The sequence below is a fragment of the Pseudoliparis swirei genome, chromosome 8 (assembly GCF_029220125.1).
Source record: "Pseudoliparis swirei isolate HS2019 ecotype Mariana Trench chromosome 8, NWPU_hadal_v1, whole genome shotgun sequence".
Classification (NCBI taxonomy): Eukaryota; Metazoa; Chordata; class Actinopteri; order Perciformes; family Liparidae; genus Pseudoliparis; species Pseudoliparis swirei.
Window position 1 is genome coordinate 8,530,592 of NC_079395.1, and position 19,776 is coordinate 8,550,367.

At 40.9% G+C, this 19,776-nt stretch overlaps 2 protein-coding genes across 2 annotated transcripts; both read right to left on the bottom strand.

The window, feature by feature from the left end:
* Positions 1–180: 180 nt before the first annotated feature.
* rab31 (RAB31, member RAS oncogene family) lies at positions 181–8,011 on the bottom strand. Its single transcript, XM_056421799.1, has 7 exons — positions 7,852–8,011; positions 6,875–6,954; positions 6,164–6,245; positions 4,667–4,738; positions 3,849–3,955; positions 3,213–3,322; positions 181–1,375 (listed from the first exon to the last, which is right to left on the bottom strand). The coding sequence occupies exons 1-7, from the start codon at positions 7,912–7,914 to the stop codon at positions 1,278–1,280; spliced, it is 612 nt and encodes a 203-aa protein (XP_056277774.1). The 5' UTR covers positions 7,915–8,011; the 3' UTR covers positions 181–1,277.
* Positions 8,012–10,383: 2,372 nt separating this feature from the next.
* Positions 10,384–19,695, bottom strand: ralbp1 (ralA binding protein 1). Its single transcript, XM_056420765.1, has 10 exons — positions 18,826–19,695; positions 16,625–16,927; positions 14,786–15,235; positions 14,337–14,686; positions 13,694–13,855; positions 12,914–13,045; positions 12,551–12,661; positions 12,320–12,441; positions 12,088–12,208; positions 10,384–11,914 (listed from the first exon to the last, which is right to left on the bottom strand). The coding sequence occupies exons 2-10, from the start codon at positions 16,872–16,874 to the stop codon at positions 11,612–11,614; spliced, it is 2,001 nt and encodes a 666-aa protein (XP_056276740.1). The 5' UTR covers positions 16,875–16,927; positions 18,826–19,695; the 3' UTR covers positions 10,384–11,611.
* Between the last annotated feature and the right edge of the window lie 81 nt (positions 19,696–19,776).

Sequence of the window (19,776 nt, forward strand, 5' to 3'; positions counted from 1 at the left end):
ATCATGACATTGTGTTAGTGAGTCACATCTTCTCTCGTTTATCATTCTGGTCTCGCTAAAGGAAAATAAAATCAGTAAGGCTATATAATAATAATCCTATAAGTGTCCTGGTGTCTTTGACATTTCAAAACACACATTTTATCCTCGCAGTCGGTGAAAGAACCAAAAAACCCACTGGAATAGAATCACTACTTTATTACACTGATTAATATACAAAAGTTAATCTGGTCTACAGGGGGTACAGGTTGATTTAGGAATACAGTATAAGGATGGCTGCAGGTAATTGTTGACTGCTTTGCATACAATTAGTCTGTGCTGATTTAGTCAAGGAATTCATGCATTTCTCTGACACTTAGTCGTGTCATACGTTTGTTTGGAAAAACATTTTAAAAAGGCACTTCTGTGGCAACAAATAAAACCCTTGATCTCATCACAAAGTCAACATGTACATGACGACATGCAGTTGCTTCATATGTAATTATCTCTTGTATGGATGGAATATCATGACAAACTGCATTTAAATCGGTGTGTGATTTAATTAAACGGTTATCAAGCTGTTGGTAAATTTGATTTACTGCACATCTGGACCGCAAAGCGGCCCCTAAATTGATGATCGATGTCAGTTTCAACTTTCTATCTCAGCCAATCACAGCCTTACATTTCATTGGAAGCAAACTGACCGTTTGTCTAACGCTTGATCTGGACAAACAGGAGTTAGGATATTCTAATTCAATACATACATGTAAACAAAAGCTCCATGAGAAGAAAAGTATGGCCTTGATGAACACAACATTTAAAAAATGTAAACTATATCAAAAACGTAATTTACTGAGTGCCATTTAAGAGCCACAGTGCAAGGAACCTGGACAGAGCAGATTGGCCATTGAAATGAAAATGTAAATGCAGTTGCATCGACAGCATGTACATTGCGTTATGTTAAAAAGCACATCAGCTAGATCACTTATTGCTTATGTGGGTTATTAATGAGCTGTGGACGATACCGCACAGACAGAAATACTTATGTAATTCAGGCAAAACACCACCTGAGGGGGACAGACTGAAGGCCCTGGGATCCAGACCTCATCAGACAATCAAATACATTTGCAATGACCTGTATATTAATGTTGTTTCATCTTGCGGGCTGACCACACGTGGAAGCTGACCTCTGTCTGTCCACTGTCTGGTCTTGTCTTTTCCAGGAGTAAAACACCGTGTGCATGGTGGACTGTGTGCTGTGCTGGTGCTGAAGGGAGTCATCTCATCCGCCACCGTTGGTACTAGCAGCATCTCCTGGCGGACGGAGTCGGCTGCCGGCTGAGTTTAAAGGAGTCGTCGCTCTCCTCCTCAGACTTCTCCAGGGGTGGGATCCGTTTACCTAAAACACACAGGGCCATTTACAGAGTTACCATGGCATGTTTTAATCCTATAAAGTGTTGGATTACTACTGCGATGTATTCGACTGTGCATCATGGTAAATTAACCACTACTAGAAAATATTTTCTTAACCCTTGTGTTGCCTTCGGGTCAATTTGACCCGATTCAATGTTTAACCCTCCTGTCGCCTTTATATTTACTAACATATTTTACCCTTGAGGTCAATATGACCCCAGCTATTAAAATCTCCAGAAAATTATTAGAATTAATATTGTTTTCCAAGTTTAAGTGTGAGGTACTTTATGTTTGTTTGTTGACTCCCGAAAGATGTTAGGTTTTGGATCATGTGTTTTCAATTTGTATTAAAGAATGTAAGCCCTATGAATTATTGTTTAATCCTCGGGGTTGTAATTATTAAGAATAAGATTAATAATTACAATCATATTATTGCTGTGTTTATTCTGTACCGGTCACCCTGAGAGCAAAAGGTTCCAGGGTCACATCTGGTTAATAAGCAGACACAGGAACAATGTTTTGTTTCAGGTCTCCCCACATAACTCACCATAACCCACACCACACAGGACTCAAGGTCATGAAGCTCATACTGATAAGAGACCTCATCCTGTTTTGTGTAACCACTTGTTTCAATAAAAGCAGTCGAGGGAGAACTGAGCCAGAGTGTTTTGGGTGAGTGCAGGAGGCACAGCTCAGGCATTTCTCCTTGGACAAGTAAAACTACGCGCTCGAGTCTGTCATCTGTGGTCATTGGAGTTGGTCTGGTAATTCAACTAGCGGGGCTTTATCTTTAAGGTGAAAACCCCACAAAAGAACACCGACATTAAACATTGAATCGGGTCAAATTGACCCGAAGGCGACAGGAGGGTTAAATATTGAATCGGGTCAAAATGAACCGAAGGCAACACAAGGGTTAATACAGCACATGCTGTGGAATCAAAACATGCCAATTTTCAAACATTGTTAAGATATAAAAAATATATAATATACAGGACTGTCTCAGAAAATTAGAATATTGTGATGAAGTTCTTTATTTTCTGTAATGCAATTAAAAAAACAAAAATGTCAGGCATTCTGGATTCATTACAAATCAACTGAAATATTGCAAGCCTTTTATTCTTTTAATATTGCTGATTATGGCTTACAGCTTAAGAAAACTCAAATATCCTATCTCTAAATATTAGAATATCATGAAAAAGTATACTAGTAGGGTATTAAACAAATCACTTGAATTGTCTAATTAACTCGAAACACCTGCAAGGGTTTCCTGAGCCTTGACAAACACTCAGCTGTTATAAATCTTTTTTTTAACTTGGTCTGAGGAAATATTAAAATTTTATGAGATAGGATTTTAGAGTTTTCTTAAGCTGTAAGCCATAATCAGCAATATTAAAAGAATAAAAGGCTTGCAATATTTCAGTTGATTTGTAATGAATCCAGAATGCATGACATTTTTGTTTTTTTAATTGCATTACAGAAAATAAAGAACTTTATCACAATATTCTAATTTTCTGAGACAGTCCTGTATATACTATATATATAATCTATACGAGAAAAATATATTCAGGCCAACAACGTACAAATTAAAGAAATTAAAACACATTGATGAAGCCAAATGTCTGAGTAGTAAATAAGGATATTTTCTTAATATTGGAGAAAATGTGTGCTTTTCTTTGTGCCATACCGTTGAAAAGATCAATCCCATATGGGGTTTTATGGCACACAATGAAACAACTTTCTTTCTTTTTTTACTCCCGTCGTTATTATAAATACAAAGTCATCACATGACATGGCACCACATACAGTAAAGAAATGATACCTACTGATTTTCCGAAAGAGCTCTTCCACATTGACAGCATTTCTTGCACTAGTCTCGATGAAAATAGCTGCAATTGATTCAGCAAACTCCTTGGCTTCCTTCATGGGAACCTCCCTGTTAACGGAAATGAAACTAAAGTAAGCATGGAGCAGGTTCACACTTAGGAAGTATCCATTGGCAAATCAACATTTTCATCAATGACTTTCATCCTTTTCATCTGGACAGTGTTTTTTTTAATTATCATCGTCTGAGAATGACCAGTAGGGACAATATATTAATATGTCGGCCACCTTTATTAATGTTTTGGATGGGATTCTTTAGCTGCTACATTCAAACAAACAACATTTCATATTTAATGTTAATTTTCTTTAAATGGCCGAAGCTCCCGAGGGTAAAAAGAACAAATTGTATCCGGTGACAGTTGAGTGATCAAATGGTTTCTCCAAGCTGCCCTGTGACAGTCTTCTTACAGTCGCACAGCGATGGCAACAATGACTATATCTATTGACATGAGCTCCACGACAGAACAAGAAGATGGCTTTAGTAGCTGTGCCAGTTCATCAAACCAGAGTTTGCTGTGCAGACATTTCTGCCCCTAAAGGAGGTTTCTTTTCAGCTCAGAAACAAACCCTTTGCTCACCTGATGTCTCCTAAATCATTCTTGTTCCCTGCTATGGCTACAACGATGTCCTCTGGACCGTGTTCTTTCAGCTCCTTCACCCACTTCTTCAATGTCTGGAAAGAGTCCTGAACCAGAAGAGTACATCACGGTCAACTGTGGGATAGGTTCTTCATGAAAACGGCTGTTTACAAATACTCAGGGGGCAGATTTGGGTTTTGAGGGAAATGCAAATATAGATGCAGGGTGGTGTATACACACTTACAAGTAAAAGATAATTAAGGGGGTGCCGGGGTTGCTTTTTGTTGTTGTTGTTTTTTGTTGGGGGGGGTATGCGTGTGTTTATGTATGTGTGTATATATATGTATGTGTATATGTGTGTGTGTGTATGGGTGTATGTGTATGTATATGTGTATATATATATGTTTATGTCTGACATTTTTGTACTTGTTTTATGTTTATATTACTAAACGAATAAAAAAGTGTAAGTGACAAAAAAAACCATCTGTTTACTACCACTTCATATTCATTTTGTTCGATGGTTTTCTTCGAGCAAGTTTCCATAAACAGGAAATAATGCCATTGGTCGGTCACGGACGCGATGCATCACACAGTGATCCAATTTGACATCAGGCTCAGAGGGTAAAGCCACTTCTTCTGTTTCACACATTCAAAACACCAGTTACTCAACACAAAGGCAGCTCTAACGGTACTTTTTATTTATTTTTATTTTGTTTGAGGTATTTTGTCCTCCGGTCGGGCAAAGCGACCACTCAACCCACGTTTCATTTACCGTCACTCCCTTGATAGAAAGATGAGAAGTGTCCTGTTATTCTTACCAGTTTAGTAATGTCATAGACAATGACAGCAGCAGCCGACCCTCTGTAGTACATAGGAGCGAGTGAGTGGAACTGAAAAAGACAACAAATTACTGGTGAGCACGATCGACCAATCAACAGCGTTACTGAAATATTATCCGTAAATGTGCTCTTTAAAGATTTAAACTAGGGATGTCTTAATTTATCTGCATGAATTTCAGCTCAGTGTGAGAATCTCTTGCTTGTTGCTGCCATCTGTCACGCAGGAAGTTCACTGGGGACAGACGGACATTCAGAGGTGAAGAGGCCACAACAACCACACTCAACATGCCACTGCAGTAGATCTATTAGTCGAATCACCAGAATGATGGACAGATGAAGATCAAAGTTAGTTTGTGGAAGAGGACAAAATCCACAAACACTGGAGGACACTTTTAGAAAGGGAGGAATTCCCTCGAGACGGCGACAAGGGTTTGTTATGTTATACTTGACATGCTATATACAGTGTATATAGTGTATATTGTATGTGTGTATATTATACACACATACAATATATATAGTATTGGATCGGGACTCGGTATCAGCAGATACTTCATACTAAATCACTCCGATCAGCATCGGAGGCAAACAAACCAAACTTGTTCGGGACATCTCTAATTTAAACTGAACACAACCTTAAATGTGGATCATAACATTGGACATTATATTTGTATCCATAAAAGACTAACATTATGTGATGTTGGCAGTTGGAAAAAAAGTTAGTTCCTTACAAGTTTCAAGTCCCCTCAACTCACAATGATGGTTACTCCCATATTTTCCCAAGAAACATCAAATTACTTCATTCTAATGTTTCAAAATCTACAATATGTGTGCCTTGCACTTTACAGCACATCACCACCACATCACCATCGATGGTCGTCAGCCCAAACGTGGACCACATCCCCCCTGTGCTCGTGACAGTATGCGCAATACAGACCTTAAGGGGGCCCACTCATCGAAAAACACGACTCTAAAGCAACACTGGTGGTCAAATTATCATTCTTTTAAATGCAGCCAGTGGTCATGATAACATTCGTTATTTAAATGCAATGACGAGATTTTCTAAACAAACAAAAACAACTGCACTCACATATATACTTGTATGTTGGAGATACTCACATGTGATGAGTTCAACATTACAAATAAAAGAGAACTTTAAAACCTGGTAAAGAGGTTTCAATATATCATTTTCACACAACAGAAAGAAATACTTGCACTAGTTTTTTCCCATGCTGTAAGCATGTCTGGGAAGCTTTAACACGCTGTGAAATGAATCACCGTGATGAAACCACAGTCTCGTGACCTTTGAACCATATGTGAATCATTACGACTCCCACCTAATAATAACTATGTCATGAGGACCGCTGACAGTGAAATGATTGTCTCACTGCTAGCTTCCTGATGCAAAATGTAATGGAACATTTACTTCTAAGCCAGGTCATGGGTCTATTAAAAAGACCATTAGGAATGTATGCTCACCCTTTCCTGTCCGGCTGTATCCCAGATCAGAAATTTGTGTAGTTCATTTCCAGATGGCACTGTTTTGGTTAGGAACGATGCTCTGTGGGTGAGAGCGAGCACAGGAATCAAACCAGTACCAGACCGCAGGAAGCAAATAACACAGAGTAAAGATGGTCGACACAGAACTAATGCAGTGTTCGGTCAGAACAACAATCAAACAACAAAGAGACGACCAAAAAAGATATAATCCTGAAAAGCCTTCTGGATGACCCGATTCCAGATCCCACCAGTCCCACATTTTAAAAACTGTAATTTCCTTTTTGTGTTAAGACTTGACTTTTGTTTGGTGTATACTATCTACATTTGTATTTGTCATTTGTACTGTAGTCGTCTTATCGTGACCTGAACCACCAAGAAATGTGCATAAACCATTAGTTTTTCAGCGGTTGAGGCATATTCTATTTTTTCATTTTGTCAAATGTGGTGATCCATTTTTCTGATGTCAGACTTATATTCAACATGTACATCTGACTTAACCACTCGTCCAGAAGATGGAACTTAAAATAAATTAGATTTATTGTGACACCGTAAATGGTGAAACTGTACTATATGGTTGCCGATTCAGACTTTGGACTTAATTTAGAAGTACAAAAGAAATGTGCATTAAAGATAGCACTTGGAGATATATTATTTGTTCTCATGTTGTGCTCTGTACTGCGATGCTCTTACCCGATTGTGGGGCTTATATGGTGGTCAAAATGATCCTGAACGAACCGGCAAACAATACTGGATTTCCCAACTCCAGTGTCCTGTAAACAGAAGGTCACACATCAGTCACAGCGCTGCGGATGGAGACCTGCATAGAGTCACCTGTCCCTATTGAATCCTATTGATTAGGCAACTGACTGGTCACATGGTCACCCCATCACATAGCTTCACGTTAGTCCACACATTCTACAAACAGATCTCTTTTCATGGAAAATATTGCTTTTGGTGTGCAACACAACACTATGCATCTCCACATCTTACTGTTTAGTAAAGTAAATGAACATAGAGCCGTTTGGCAGCTCTTATTCCAGCTGGCATGGTTAAAGTAAGAATATATGCTGCAGACTAAAGGGGGGGACCAAAAGTTGCAAAGAAGTACCTGTGGTTCACTTTTAGGCTGGCTATTAAATGCCTGGTGAACGTGTCCGTTCTGACTGCACGTGTCCGTTGAACGTGTGTGTATCTCTAAATTGCCAGTGCCCCCAGGACTTCGTTGATAAACGACCACTTTGAAGTCCCACCGGTCCTGAACGCCGCAGCCTCTGAAGAGGGAGTGCTCCGTTTCGCTAACGCGGCAGGAAACCCAGCTAACGGCGGTCTGACTGTGACGTAATGCGTGATAAACTTGAGCCGTTATTAAAATAAAGACAGAAAAAAGAAAACTTCAATCAGCCGATTTATACAAATTAAACTAACGTTACACGACGAGAGAGGAAATGCACAAATGACGCCACCGGCCGATCCGTCATTGGTTTTAAGTTAATAACGTTAACTATCAACACTTTGACGTTTCCCGGCCAGCAACACGTTAAAAAGTGTTGTGTTAGTTTATGTGTTGTTCACGTCAGACTAGTGTCGGTTCACGTTAGTTACGTTACACTCGCAGCAGACAAGGAATGTTCCCTCAAAGTTGATCAACAAAATCATTTGCCACTTACCCCTAAAAGGCAAACTTTCAGCTCTCGTATGGACATGGTCAATGTCGAAAGTTTTGTAATCATTATTTTCAAGTCTTCATCCGGTGTCTTTGTCTCATCATGCTTAAATAAATAAATAAAAAATCCTCTTCTTGGATAAAAGAGAAACCCAGCCCCGGAGACAGACAGACCAAGTCGTGTCCAGCTTTAACAGGGACTGACAGAACTTCCTGTTGTGACTTTCAAAATAAGACCTTCGTAGACTAATTTCCTCCAGATTGTGGTTGAACTCCAGAGCACTGCACGCTCCGGACAAGTTGCAAGACATGTCAAATAGTTCTCCGTTATTTGGCTTTTCCACACAGACAAATATGACCTAATTGTACATTACATCTACTTTTTCTCCCTCATTGGGGACGCGAGTCATTTCATGGAGCACACATCACACAATGTTCCTCTGCACATACATACATCTGTTCAGGGAATGTCAAAGTCAAACATCCAAGTAAACATTACAAAATACATGTTTGAGTGGAGGGGAGCGTTAAATTACTAATATACCAATATTACTAATACCAATATTTATGAAGCGAGACACCATCGGATTTTCAGAAAGGACGTTTTCAAAGTAGATTTGAATTGACTCACCTATAAATAAGGTATTTACCAGTTCAATAATGGGAGAATGAAATAGAAAAATTAAGTAAATCTTAAAACAGCCATAAAATTTAAATTAGGCTTTAATTTTGAAACCGATTCTGCTTGTATCCATTTTTTTCTGGCTGTTTTTAGCTGCTTGACGCTACTTTCTATGGAGGACTCAAAATGACTTAAGTATAAATAAATAAATAAATAAATGCATGAATAAATACAAGAATAAATGAATAAATGCTTAAATAAATGTATAAATAAATACAAGAATAAATGTATAAATACAGAAATAAATACAGCAATTAATATATATAAGTTATAACTCAACAGGACATCATTAAATAAATGTATTTCTACATTTCTGTATTTCTTCATTTATTTATATCTCTATTTATGTGTCCACACGTATTTCTTCATTTATTTATGTGTGACATTTACGTGTCCGTATATTCAAATGAGCTGGGCGGTCCGAACCTCATTGTTGAACAGGATTGGTCAAGTCAGGGAGCAAGACAGAAGCAATCGATCCCTAGCACTTGGATCTGTAGACGAACAGCGTTTATTATGCATTCTTGTCTGTACATTCTAAATACTACTGTTGAGTCACGGAATGTAATTTAAGGATGTTTTCAGCCGAGAAGTTAGTTGTTTAAGCATCAAATCTGTGGTCGGTTTATCGAGATTCAGTCTAATAAGGATATGCGACGGAGATTTGAGGTCCTGCTCGCGGGACCAGTGAGCTCCGGGCGGTCAGCGTGCTGTGTGGCCGCCGAGAGAAGCCTGATCTCGGCAGGACTTTTTGAAATGCTCCGCTGGCTCTGACGTCTCCGTAGCGGCTAAACATGAGATATTATTAGGTTTTTGAGGATCTAAAGAGCACAACGAGTGTATTATTTACTAAAAGATAACGTTACGTCAATTTGACTGAGGGTTAAGATTCATAACTTCATATTGTAGCGACCCTTGGTCAGGAAAGCTACGAGACGTTGTATATTTATTATCGTTTATTCGTAGCCTACGCCAAACAACAGTGAACACCGCAACACATTCTACTCCACTGTAAATTATTTTACAGTGAATAATTTGAGTAAATTCATGCGCAAGAACAGTTGATGTGGTGACGTCACAAGACCAGAAAGACCGTCCTGCGCCCTCGAGAGTCTGGACTCCCAAAACCAGACTCCAAAAGAACACGAGTCTGTACTCAGTGTTCTTGGAATTGATAAACGGCTGAAGTCAAAAAGCTGTCGAGGCTAACTTCTGCTAACGGTGAGCTGAGCGAGTCAACTTCAGCGTCATGTGCCAGGCAGAAATAGTAGAGCACAACACACCAGGTGCATCACACTCCTGTGACCAATCATGCTTTAGACAGAGGTTCGGACCGCCCCAGCTCATTTGAATATACGGACACGTAAATGTCACACATAAATAAATGAAGAAATACGTGTAGACACATAAATAGAGAAATAAATAAATGAAGAAATACAGAAATATATTTATTTAATGATGTCTTGTTGATTTATAACTTATATTTATTCATTCCTGTATTTATTTATTTATTTATACATTTATTTAAGCATTTATTTATTTATTCTTGTATTTATTCATGCATTCATTTATTTATTTATTTATACTTAAGTCATTTTAAGTCCTCCATAACTTTCCAAATCGGAAACCAGTAAAAGCGATGACAAAACATTCATCGACGGAGTAAAAACTCAACAATTCAATACTTAATTTTCTCTAAATGGAAGCGAAGGATTCATCTATAAACTCATTAGGGGGAAAGTATCAGAGAAAGTGTCATGGGAAACAGGAAGCACTAAATCTGAACTCCACTCCCAGGAGACAGTCGAGTACAAAGTATCCTGTGTGTCAGAGAAAGAGACAAAGATGCAGATATATTATTCGGATCGACACTTTATTCTTCACAGCATTATTCTGACTGCAATAATTAGCTATGAAAGCTGAGAACAATATGAAAATAACCTCATGAGAAGCTTCTGAGCCCATCTCGCATTTATCTGTTTCAGTCACAGGATTATTAACACATTGAATCATAAATCCAGGTGAGATTGCTTTGATTATCCCACGACCAAAGAATGGGCAGTCACACTAGCGCAATACATACAGGTCATTAATAATAAAAAAGGAACATATGACAGAACATAAAAGCTGAAAATACAGTATATTTGCAATTTTTCAATGATGTACACAATCGTTAAGTAAGTGCAGGCCATGCCTTTTCTTTAAATATCACTGAACACCGACGGCACTTTGCAATCGTCACGGATCAGCTGTGAAATGGAATGATTGACTTGTAATCTGGAGTTTTTGTTATTGTTTTACTCACTTCCAACTGATGCCACAAACAATAACTCCACATATCAAGAACCTAACCTTTAAAAAAAACACACGATCAGATACACAACAAAACTAGATAGGCCTCCCGCGTGTCTCTGCGCACATATTTTGGCGACAACAATCATCACTCCGGATGTGAATCCATCATCAGACTGGAGAAACATCATTTTCCCGCCTACAATATATTTATACGTATATATTTATATATTACTAAAACGCTGTAACTTAAAATCAATGCATTTCTTGAATAGTCATCCGTATTCTTTAGAATACTCCTTAAATATATAATATATAGATAGACCGATCCTAAATTCTTCATTATTCAAAGAGTTTTTGTATTAGTGGTTCTCAGGGCCAGTCTGGCATCTTCGGTTATGGCACAGTGGTCTCTATCCTAAATGTCCAATTTGCATCTGAGTGAGGGACATCGTGGAAAAACAGGGACTGAGATTATTTCCGGTCTATGTTCATCGTTTATGAACCTTACCAGACAAAAATAAAACTTTGTCATATCCTGGGAAGGTGCCTGACTTTCACTTTTCTTTTTTAAAACTCTACCCCTTCCCCTTCCTTGCTTTATGAATCCCTTCATTTCTCCCCTTCTTCCTTCATACAGGCTGTGGGTCGTATTCTCTGAGCCGCCTCGTCTCTCGCGGCAGTCGGTGGCCAGTTGTCCGCTACGGCGATTTAGTTTGAGGTGTCCAGCGGACGATGAGAGCCACTAGAGGACAACTGACCAGCGGTAGAGACGCACGGAGCCCCCGTCTCACATGTTGGTGTCCCTCTTGTCTTTGTTCGGCGAGGGCTTCGAGGGATCCTTCGCTGCCTTGCCATTGGACGAGGCAGAGGTATCTGCAGCGGCGGCCACCGTGGCAACGGAGCGCTTGGTTTGCTCCTCGGTGCGGGGCTCCGGGCTCGGCTGCGCCGGCGGGGGGGCCTGCTCGGCCGGCGGCTGGACGGTCAGTTCCTGCTGCAGCTTGTGGCTCTGCATGAGGCGGAGCTGGACACGGAGCTCCAAGATGGCTTCCTGCTCCTCGTGAATGGCCTGGTTCAGATGGGTGTTTTTGTTCTACGAGGGGATAAAACACGGACGTTAAGCACACATGAAACCTCACGCAAAGTACAGCAGTTTTATAAAACACAAATAATATTCTTCAGTGTTCTTTCAGACATTATTGAGTCAAACGTGAACTCACTTGACTCAACGGGAAACGGCCAGTAGGTGTTGAATATTTTGCTCACCTCCAGTTCCTCGTTTTGCTTCTGCAGGTCTTCCAGAATCATCTGCAGCTCTTCCTCATCTTCACTCTCACTCTCACTGTCTGATGAATACTCCTCCGTCTCACTGCGCCCCTGCTGCCGACTGAGCAAACACAACGTCGGGTCACAGTTGAGACCGGAAGCGCACGGCGCGACAGATGTGCATCACATCGCAACTCATTCAGCAGCTGAAGCGGTTTCAGTCTCGTCTCACCTCTGGATGTCTGCGATCTCGGCTCGCAGTCTCTCGATTTCTTCCCTCTCGGTGGCGATCTGTCTGCGAAGCACCTGCTCCAGAGAGATCAGCTCCTCCTGCTCGGTGAGGATCTCATTTTCCTGATTATTGAGACACAAGATGATTCCATCTCAGGGGGATTTGAACAGGTCTTGTTGGTCCCAACACATTCTGTATCAACTTGTATTACCGTGTGTTTGGAGGACTCACCTGTGCTAAGAGGAGGTTGATGACTTCCTCTTCATTCTCAGTCATTTCCTCCTTTGAAACATCTTCCTTCGAGAGGCTCGCAATCTCCTGGGCGATCTTACTCTCACAGTCCTAAAGGGCCAAAGGAGGAAAGATAAAGAAACGGTCATTTTTGAGGCCGTAGTTGTGGTATTATTTTACTCGATTGTACTTTATGGCAAAGTGTTCATCATAACCACCATGTTTGGCCAGCTTGGCGTTCAGTACAAGCACTGAACAATTACATTAGTGCTGGAATTGAACAGCAAGCAAAACGTTGGTTTTGCTCCCTTATTTTTTTTGAAACAAAGATATACTCGCATATAATATTCAGAATCAACAAACCTGACGTTTGGCTTCCCTCAGTTTGCGTTTTAAAGCAGTCAAGATTCTCTGCACCTCCCAGAGGCGCTCCTCTTTAGATAAGTCCTTCACCCCCGCCTGCAGCTCCCTGTGCAGGCAGTTCAGCAGGAACTCCTAAAACACGAGCACATTTTACTCAAAGACACTCAAACTACTTGAAACCAATTGAAATGATGGCAACAGTCAAGTTTGAATTCCTTCATCAGAGAAGTTGTTGACAAACTACAATGTTGAATGAACTTACTCCGAACATAAATCCATACAACAATTTACCGTCTACTTAATAAAATATAAAAATGAAATGAAATCTGAAAAATAAGTAATTTCCAGGGTCTTACTTAAGGACTGAAATTATTGATGACTCCACTGATTTTGTCTATAAAATGTCTTAAAAAGTTAAATAAAATGTTCATCATAAGTTATCAAAGCTCAAAGTGACACAAACATATTTAATTCACAATTATATAAAACAGAAAAGGCATGAATCCCCCTATTTAGTTAAATAATTGTTTGGGGTTTGATGAATGAAAAACTAACATATTTTCATTTAAAGGAATAAAATGTGAGGATCCTCTCATATCTGTCCATTCAAAATCAAATTCAACAACTATCTTAGTATAAACACTGGAAATGGAGAAACAGTTCGTCTGACTCAATAAATACAAGTCCTATATATCTATATCTATAAAAAGAAGACTATTCAATTGATTAATTCTGTCAATAAATTAGGAGACAAAAATGAAAAAGCAGGTCAGAACCCACCTGTCGTCGGATCTCCTCTTTGACGCTCTCTTGAGTCTCGGGCAGCGCCGGCATGGTCGCCATGTTGGACCAGCGGAGTGGCCGCACCACCGGCTTCAGGATCACGTTTCCAAAGAGCTCCCTCACGTGTGTGAAGAACGTATAAAGAACACGGTTCCCGATCTGAATGGAAGGAAAACAAACCAGTGACCACAGAGCAAGGCGGCTAGAGTTCTGCACACCCTGCGTGTGGTCCTGCAGTGCGTGTGCATCATGTGTGTCAGACTCTACGATGAAACCCAATCGTCTCTGTGGCATCTTCTCCACAACACACATTGCTGCATTTTTACTTTGCCTAATTAAATTGACTCTGGACTCCATGCATTAATGGAGAGAAGTGTTCATTTAAAGCTGTTGTGGCTCCTCCCGCTGCTGTTGGCTCAGGAGAAGTGGAGCATCCAGAGACATCCCCTCCGGGAATACATTAGATTCACTAAACTAGGCCAGCGTTTTACAGACAACTGTTCCAATTGGTTGGTGTGTTGCTATGAGGAGGTTACACTTGAGCCTGAGCTCTTTAGTTTGCCTGTTGAATGACTCTTTTGTTCTTTCTACCCATATCCTTCCCTTTTTATCTATTCCCACGAATGTATTCCTCTCTGACCTGTATGGTTGGGTTCAGGACGATGGAGATATTTTGAATATTCATCTTGGTGTCTATCTCCCTGGCGATGACGTGGTCCATGTGCGTGACGACCCAGGAGAGAAGCAGTCGGCTCTTCGGCGACACCTCGGCCAGCAGCCTCTGGAACTCCGCCATCTTCTCAGCCTCCACCTGCCGACCGCAGGCGTCCTCGAAGCGCTGGGCCACGTCTCGTCCCAGCAGGTTATCGGGCAGCTCGCGGAGGTACTGCTTCAGGAGGCTGGCCACCGTGTGGGGGTCATACTCCTCCAGGCAGGGGCACTCCTCACGGTCATACGCTGCTTTCAATTCATCGACTTTGGACTTCATACCTGAGAGGGGAAGAAGTCGATGTGAATATCAATCAGACGTAAGAGTATTGAGACACATTCACATCCTCGTTTGACCTGTTTTGCTCAAAGTTCCTCTACCTGAGACCCGATAGATGCCTTCACACTTCATGCCGTAACTTTCAATGTAGTCCACGCACTCTCTGAAGACGGAGGGCAGCTGGATGCCGTCATACAGAGCTGTCCGCTTGACAGCTTCAGTCAGAGGTGCTCCAAAGATGGGCCTGAAGGTGGGGACCTCCACCGGGACTGGCTCTGCCTCGGTGGTGGGTTTCTTCTTCTTCTTCTTCTCCTTCCATTGTTTAACCACGTCTGCAGCCGTCAGGTCCTTCGATTTTTTATCCTTGGCCTTCTCCTCCTTGGGCCCCTTCTCCTTCTCCTTCTCTTTCTCCTTCACCTTGAAGTCCTTCTCCTTCTTCTTGGAGAAGCTGGGCTTCTTGAACACATGGATTCCCTTGGAGCGCTTCATCTTGGACGGGCTCTCCGCTTCATCCGCCGAACTGTCCTCCTGGAAGGCGGCGTAGCCTTCCGCTGTGAAAGCAAAGAAAGAGTCGGCAGAGGGGAAAAACGGGGTTAGTACTGAGGGGAGGAACACCCCCGTTTTCTTAGCCTCCTCCTACGACCGAACCATGACAGCAATGAAATAGGAACAGGAAGGGAGATGTGTGAGAGACAGAAGATAGCGAAGGAGGGGGAGATTGGGGACTTCGAAAAGAGGTCAGCCACAGATTTAGCACAGCTCCCACAGCACCGTCCCTCTCTGGAAAAGACTCAGTTTAAATGTGCTTCCCTCGGAGCACACAGCTCCACCACAGTCTCAGAGACAGTTCGGGTCTCTGTCTCCTCTAGCACTTTGTATCCTACCGCTGCTTAAGACACACCTTCAACTGTCCATCGCTTCTTCTCTTCCACCATACGCGGGTGTAGAGGCCAATTACAGACATGGAAGAATCCTGATGCAAAGAGTAAAATGAGCCAAACAGCCACTCGGTGAAAAACATTCACAGTAAAGGGAACGTCTCCCTGCTACAGGCAGCAACGGCCAACAGGATGGGATATTGGGTGACCTTCAGCAACAACAATGGTATTTAGTCCTCAAGTGCACTAAAGATGAAGGTAAGTGACCTGAAGGAGATGACCTGTATGTGCGTAGCTCCAAGATGTTTAAGGAGAAGATGGGTGACAGTATGGATGATTAGTCCTCATTTGTATGCCAATTGCATACTGATGAAGTGTATGGTTTGCATGCAAGGTTGCCAAAAATGCTATACCATAAGAGCTATTACATCATAATAAAGTTGTTAATACAGTATATAGCAGAAAATATATACAGTATTTATATTGATTTACCCAGTAAATTGTTGCGATTTTCAACATTGCCTAGAACCCCGTTTGTTATTGAGAATCACCTTAAAGTGTTCTCATTACTATGAACATTGTTTTTTGTACTCATAAACATGTCGAAGAAATATTAGGATTAGTCTGACAAAAATGTATAGCACACTTAATGAAAGCTTTCCAGAGCTTTCAGCAATTTCTTATTGCTTTGACTCGATCCCGATACTTTTCAAACTATTTCAAAAGGTTAACCCTTGTGTTGCCTTCGGGTCAATTTGACCCGATTCAATGTTTCACCCTCCTGTCGCCTTCGGGTCAATATGACCCGATTCAATGTTTAACCCTCCTGTTACCTTTATATTTACTAACATATTTTACCCTTGAGGTCAATATGACCCCAGCTATTAAAATCTCCAGGAAATTATTAGAATTAATATTGTTTTCCAAGTTTAAGTGTGAGGTACTTTATGTTTGTTTGTTGACTCCCGAAAGAACACCAACATTGAATCGGGTCAAAATGACCCGAAGGCGACACAAGGGTTAAGAAAACCTTCAAGCTGAAATTACAGGACAGGTTCTTACTCCTTTTCTCCTTCTTCTTGAACTTGTTCTTCTTCTTGCCGTGCTCTTTGTCGTCGTCTGACGCATAGGCATCAGGTGTCTCGTGGTGATGGCCATCGTGAGGCGGCGATGGCTCGCCAGTGCGGTACAATCCGGGAAACTTGGTGGGACTGATCTCCTCAGAGCTGGGGGTGCGGGCCACGCCCCCTGGGTGTTCAGCCCTGCGCTGCTCTGCAGGGCTGCTGCTGGGGGGCAGGAAGCACTCGGTCATGGCTGCTCTGAGCCTTTCACGCCTCTGACTGACACATCACCTCTCCATCACACCTGCAGGGGGGAGAAGTCCAAGATAAAACAATTCAAACCTGCATTTAACTTCACAGATAATCTCAAGTGTTGTCCAGTTTGTGCAGTCTTTCATTGTTCCTGCTGCTTGTTATCTCCGTTATCCATTCCTCAGTTATGTGACAGATGGAAGAGGCCAGACCTGGGAGTTTTTCATAGATTGTAATTGTATTTTGTGTATATTTTGTGTTGACTCTTGGATTACATTTGAACACGGAACTATATACAAACACCACTCAAAAGAAAATTTGATTTACAGCACATTTTACAATCAATGAAAGGAATTACTAAAGGATGTATGTCTCATTCCAGTTAATGATTTTAACCCTTCAACTTGGACCCGTTTAAAGATGTTTCTGCGATTGTTTTTGATGCAGCGTGAGTATTGTATGCTGCAATCGTATTAATGGCTGAACTATGTTTGTTGCAATGTATGTTTTCTCTCAATAATTTGTTCCTGCTGAGCTCAGATAGACATTCTTGAAAAGGAGATCTCAATCAAAATGAGTTTATCAAATTAAATGAATGTTGTAAAAAAAACTCTGGCTCTACCAAGAACCTGCTAATCACAACATAAGTAGTTTATACGTATTTAGGAGAATATTATAGCAACACAAATGTACATGAACAGTAATAGAACTTCTTCTTTTTTAAGAATCCATTCTAAATTCATAGTTCAGCAAAAAAAGACATTTGTTTGGAAACCATGTTAGACTAAGTGCAGAACACAGCTGTAACATACATAGTTATTAACTTTTTCAGACAAGCTGTGATTGTGTATGTCAAATAAGTAATTTGCAATCTAGACCAATATTCAAAATCTGTCACAGATCTATTAATCTGAAACCAAACTAAAGCATTTTGTACTCAGACAGAATCACAATAAAACAAGATGCAGCTCTTCCCCGCATCTACTTCTTCTTTCCTGCATATTTTAATGGCTGTATAAACTGAACTGCAACAGTAACGTCCACCCACCAGATGGGGCTCTGTTACATGGACAATCACATTGTGCATGTCCTTCTAATTTAGCCAATTCTGAGATGATCAGTTTGCTAAATCAAAACTGCCCTCCTCTTTAGAAACGATGCTCCACGAGGAACACAGCGTCGATGCTGGTAGATACATTCACAATGGCTCAGCTGAATGTGTGTGCAACTATTTGAAAAAACAGCGTGTCTGTGTGCACCGTTTATTTTAGATTAAGTTAAAAAAGGGGAACTCCTTAACCGTCAGTGAGGAATTAGACTAGTTACGTCATAACGAGCAGGGTGCTGTTTGTTTAGGAGCTTCAGTTTACACTAATCACTGGAAGAGGTTTCTTAAAAACTGGAATCGACATTTTGATACCAAGAGCAATTTAGATGCAATTGTTTGTATGCTGCACTACCATGAAGACACATATGTTAATGTATACATATTACGTTCACTCAATACAGCAATACGTACACTCAGTGTTTTAATTGAACTCGGTACACAACACACTAAAATGCATGACGTGTTACATCTTAATGTTCCCTCGCTGTGGGCAGATTATCCTCCTCACTATTGACTCACTCTGTCCCGTTTGACCGAGAAAGGTTAATCAAACACACAACTCAATGAAAATGCTCCTCCTAGTTTCTTCAGTAATGAATTAAAGCACGTTTACCTAAAGAAACAGTTAGAAAGTAGGAGCTGTCCTCACAGTGGAGGGGCCCATATGCTACCCTAGCTAGCTGCTAAGCTAGCTGGTTATCCAGCCTATCGTCGCGGTTAAAGCCGTCGTTTCGTCCAGATAAAACCAACATGGTGAATACAGATAGCTGCGTGTACTGAACTCGATTTTGTAGACGCTCTACTGTCATTGAATACGCAAAATACAAAACACAAAACTTTACCAAGAACTATCCCGTTCGGTCAATTTCGGAGTGGAGCTTCCGGTCGTCTGTATACTAAATAAACCAATCTGAGCGTGCGCGATAGCCCAGTTGTATGATGGGAAATGTAGTTCGAAGGCGAATCTATAACTGAGTTGACTCTCACCGCAAATGTATAGTCTGTAGGTTTTCTAGACCCAGAACGATCTGGATTTAATGAAGAATGTTTAGTCTGTGGTCTCATTTTGATCCCAACCACAGGTTTGAAGTAATATAAGCATGTGTACACGATAAACTGTCAAACAATGTGTTGAAAAGCAACCATCATCTACATTTAGTGAAACCACTCGCTATTCTGAATCATGTGGACTTTTCCTAAATGCTGTGGTTGCATTCAGTAGACTGGTGGTCATCCTGACACATGTAACACATTAGTCCTGCGATCCTTGTTGACTGCTCCAAATCCACAGCTGCAGATGCCAAATGAGGTTGTGATTCAATATCGCAAAAAAAGAAAAAGATGAGACAAAGTCTCATTGATTGTGCATACGGTACATTAGTCAGTGCAAACTGCTGTTGCATGCCAATTGGGAATAGAATCAGTGATATGGCACCCTGATGCCCTTTTGAAAATGCACTGACATTACAAAGAGCACTTGTGTGTGTATGTGGCGGTGAGAGATTGGCATCGGTAAATGTTCTCTTTCCCCTCCGCTTGCACGAGACAGTCAGTGAGCACTGGAACACCTGTGGGCCAGAATGGTATAACAACAACTTTGTTTCCCCAGGAAATTGTGTGTTTCCTGACTCGGGCAACACTCGGCTAAGATTAGAGCGTGAGTCGCTCAACTGGGAGAACAAACATTTACTCTTCCACACATGCACCTTATTTTTCCTTTTTTACACATAATTGAAAATAAAATATTTAGAAACACAACTTTAGAGAAGGAAAACATAGTTTAAAGAAAACCT

Bases quoted from the DNA above. Each gene is read 5' to 3' on its own strand.
- ralbp1 (XM_056420765.1), bottom strand. From the start codon at position 16,874: ATGACCGAGTGCTTCCTGCCCCCCAGCAGCAGCCCTGCAGAGCAGCGC. The intron at 12,662-12,913 runs GTTTGTTGATTC...TTGGCCCTTTAG, and splicing joins TGAGGGAAGCCAAACGTCAG to GACTGTGAGAGTAAGATCGC. The intron at 11,915-12,087 runs GTGAGCAAAATA...ATCCCCTCGTAG, and splicing joins AGCAAAACGAGGAACTGGAG to AACAAAAACACCCATCTGAA.
- rab31 (XM_056421799.1), bottom strand. From the start codon at position 7,914: ATGATTACAAAACTTTCGACATTGACCATGTCCATACGAGAGCTGAAA. The intron at 4,739-6,163 runs GTGAGCATACAT...TGTCTTTTTCAG, and splicing joins ATACAGCCGGACAGGAAAGG to TTCCACTCACTCGCTCCTAT. The intron at 3,323-3,848 runs GTGAGCAAAGGG...TTCCGTTAACAG, and splicing joins AATGATTTAGGAGACATCAG to GGAGGTTCCCATGAAGGAAG.